Source organism: Diaphorina citri, unplaced genomic scaffold (genome assembly GCF_000475195.1).
Source record: "Diaphorina citri unplaced genomic scaffold, Diaci psyllid genome assembly version 1.1 scaffold1368, whole genome shotgun sequence".
Taxonomy (NCBI): domain Eukaryota; kingdom Metazoa; phylum Arthropoda; class Insecta; order Hemiptera; family Psyllidae; genus Diaphorina; species Diaphorina citri.
The window spans coordinates 81,343-84,816 of record NW_007378794.1 but is presented as its reverse complement, the minus strand read 5'-3'; the positions used below and the strand labels follow the sequence as shown (position 1 = coordinate 84,816).

The 3,474-nt window shown below is 35.9% G+C and overlaps 1 protein-coding gene across 1 annotated transcript; it reads right to left on the bottom strand.

The window, feature by feature from the left end:
• Positions 1–238: 238 nt before the first annotated feature.
• On the bottom strand, positions 239–3,126 carry LOC103515544 (nucleolar protein 58-like). The gene is made up of 5 exons (XM_026828211.1): positions 2,876–3,126; positions 2,032–2,594; positions 993–1,395; positions 906–947; positions 239–594 (listed from the first exon to the last, which is right to left on the bottom strand). The coding sequence occupies exons 2-5, from the start codon at positions 2,398–2,400 to the stop codon at positions 239–241; spliced, it is 1,170 nt and encodes a 389-aa protein (XP_026684012.1). The 5' UTR covers positions 2,401–2,594; positions 2,876–3,126.
• Between the last annotated feature and the right edge of the window lie 348 nt (positions 3,127–3,474).

The following is a 3,474-nucleotide window of genomic DNA, read 5'->3' as shown; positions in this document are numbered from 1 at the left end:
ACATCGTCATCATTCTACATAGATGTCATACGATAAATAAATAAATAGATATACTTAAGTAGGTGCATATAGCACTGCTGTACTGATGAACTAATACAGTCAAACCTGGATAAAGAGGACTTGTGAAGGACGGAAACCTGGATAAACAAGAATTGTGTAAGCAGGAAACTTCGGATAAAAAGTGTTGGTCCCTTAACTTTTGACACAAAAACCTCATTAACCGGAAAAATCGAGCCTCTTAAACAGGATCTTCGGTTTCTATCGATTGTTGATCGACTTCTTCGTTTTCATCAATTTTGATCGCTAGCTCTTCAAAATCATGCACGTCAACTGATTTTAAATCAACCTCATCTAGTTCTTTTTCATTGTCTTCTTGATCAATATCAAGTATTTTTTTCTCTTCTAATTTGTTTGGCTGTTGCCCATTCTCCTTTGCTTCACTGAGATCTACCTCCTCTTCTTTAGTTTCCATAGGGTTTTCGTTAATATCGTGACTTTCACTTAGATTCAATTCGTTTTCGTCTTCTTTGATCGGAGGGTCTTCAAAATCATATATCACTATGGGTTCAGTATTAAGTTCTTCCTGAATTTCACCTGTCTGTTCTTTGGCACATTTTGTTTCAATGATTACCTCTAGGCTGTTTTCTCCTGTGATACCTTCTTCGTTGCTTTCTACTTCAAATTTGACTAATTCTTTCTCTTCCTCTTTACTTGCCTCGTCTTCATTTCCTTTTGTTTCAACTGGTTCTAGTTCCTTGGATTCTTCTCTTCTTTCTATGTCGATCACTTTTACGTTGGTGTTTTCTCTTTCTTCTGATTCTTGTATTTGTGGTTCAAGAACTTTTCTTTCATTCAGCTCCAACTCGATCGTTTCTTCTTTATGTTAAGTTCTTCCTGAATTTCACCTGTCTGTTCTTTGGCACATTTTGTTTCAATGATTACCTCTAGTTTATTGGATTCTTCTTTTTGTTGACTGTTGATTGTCATGGTATGGCTGTTTTCTCCTGTGATACCTTCTTCATTGCTTTCTACTTCAAATTTGACTAATTCTTTCTCTTCCTCTTTACTTGCCTCATCTTCATTTCCTTTTGTTTCATCTGGTTCTAGTTCCTTGGATTCTTCTCTTCTTTCTATGTCGATCACTTTTACGTTGGTGTTTTCTCTTTCCTCTGATTCTTGTTTTTGTGGTTCAAGAACTTTTCTTTCATTCAGCTCCAACTCGATTGTTTCTTCTTTATGTTGTTGAATATCAACAGTGATAATTTTCATAACATGTGTTTCACACCTTTCTGTATGATTTTTTATTGCTGCATCTTTTGAATCGAATCGTTTGGTTTTAGAAATGTCCTTTTCCGCATTTCTGCTTTTGATCCTGACTGGGCGAATGTTTTCTAACTTTTGTGGTTCAAGAACTTTTCTTTCATTCAGCTCCAACTCGATTGTTTCTTCTTTATGTTGTTGAATATCAACAGTGATAATTTTCATACCATTTGTTTCACACCTTTCTGTATGATTTTTTATTGCTGCATCTTTTGAATCGAATAGTTTGGTTTTAGAAATGTCTTTTTCCGCATTTCTGCTTTTGATCCTGACTGGGCGAATGTTTTCAAACTTGGTGTTTTGTTGGTCACGAGTTTTAAAGAGTTTACACACACAGAAAAAACAGCCAACACTTTCGTTGTTCTTCACATCAGTTGCCTTCTTGTGATTTCTCGATTTATCTCTCTTTGAGATGCTTTGAAATCGGCTTTTTGCCTTATGTGCATTTTTATGTTCCATGTATTCAATCAATATCGTATCAGGATCACCGATTTCATAGCCGGTTTTGTTTTAAACAGTTTACACACACAGAAAAAACAGCCAACACTTTCGTTGTTCTTCACATCAGTTGCCTTCTTGTGATTTCTCGATTTATTTCTCTTTGAATAGATGCTTTGAAATCGGCTTTTGGCCTCATGTGCATTTTTATGTTCGATGTATTCAATCAATATCGTATCAGGATCACCGATTTCATAGCCGGTTTCTTTCTAACTTGGTGTTTTGTTGGTCACGAGTTTTAAACAGTTTACACACACAGAAAAAACAGCCAACACTTTCGTTGTTCTTCACATCTGTTTCCTTCTTGTGATTTCTCGATTTATTTCTCTTTGAATAGATGCTTTGAAATCGGCTTTTGGCCTTATGTGCATTTTTATGTTCCATGTATTCAATCAATATCGTATCAGGATCACCGATTTCATAGCCGGCCAATTTGTTATCGTTATCGACCAATTTTGTTCCAAGATTTTTGGATTTTGTCTTTTCAAAGTCATATGTTGTAGGATCTCGTGTTTCAATTTGATCAATAGATGTCCTTTTGGCTTTGCTGGGAAGTAGTTTCTTTTTCGATTTCGAAAACATTTCTACTTTTTCCTGCCTGATTCAAGAATCGTGTTTTTTGGTTAAAATTAATTCATCAGATGTCTAAAAACTGTGTTGTGTCAATTGTCTTTGAAAGGTGATGGCGGTCATTTACTGTTCGGTTTAAAAAAGAAAGCTTCACAAAATTGCAAGTTGAATACATTTCGGAAAAGCACGCTAAAATCGAAAATTGACTATCTACTGAGGTCTTGAAACCAGACTACCTGTAGACAGAAAAATCAAGGTGCCTGTAGAGTTCATCGATTTCGAAAACATTTCTACTTTTTCCTGCCTGATTCAAGAATCGTGTTTTTTGGTTAAAATTAATTCATCAGATGTCTAAAAACTGGTGTTGTGTCAATTGTCTTTGAAAGGTGATGGCGGTCATTTACTGTTCGGTTTAAAAAAGAAAGCTTCACAAAATTGCAAGTTGAATACATTTCGGAAAAGCACGCTAAAATCGAAAATTGACTACCTACTGAGGTACTGAGTTGGTGTTACTGATGGGGAATAGAGCTTAATTTTGAGCGGCCATTTCCAGAGTTCCATTGATGCTTTATCAGGATCAATGGAAACACTTGGCTATTTGGCTATCTAGCCTCTTGTAAACACCACTTTGCGTCCAGCAAAATTTCTGTCCACAGTTAAATAAAATGCACATCTGTTTTCTTCTTCATCTTTTATTACTGAGTCTTTTTCCTCCCATGTTGGTTCGATAGCCTACAAATCCGGGTCTGTAGGTACAGCCTATAGATCCAATTGGAGTGCTTCTGGACAGCAGTGTTGTTTACCCAAGGGCAGTCCTTACCTGCATTGACTGCCTAATACTGGCCACAGCTAACTCTGCATTGAACTTTTTTTTTTCAATATACAGGGTGGTTCGTGATTTGCGAACCACGCTTATATCTCAGAAACGGCTGGGAATTAAGGAATGAAATAAACGGCATCATGTAGATGAAATTTTGATGATTAAAATGGCTTTTTTTAAATTTGTTTTACTGTTCGGTTTAAAAAAGAAAGCTTCACAAAATTGCAAGTTGAATACATTTCGGAAAAGCACGCTAAAATCGAAAA

Bases quoted from the DNA above. Each gene is read 5' to 3' on its own strand.
- LOC103515544 (XM_026828211.1), bottom strand. From the start codon at position 2,400: ATGTTTTCGAAATCGAAAAAGAAACTACTTCCCAGCAAAGCCAAAAGG. The intron at 948-992 runs ATACCATGACAA...AATCCAATAAAC, and splicing joins TATCACAGGAGAAAACAGCC to TAGAGGTAATCATTGAAACA. The intron at 595-905 runs GTGAAATTCAGG...AAGAACAGACAG, and splicing joins ATGTGCCAAAGAACAGACAG to GTGAAATTCAGGAAGAACTT.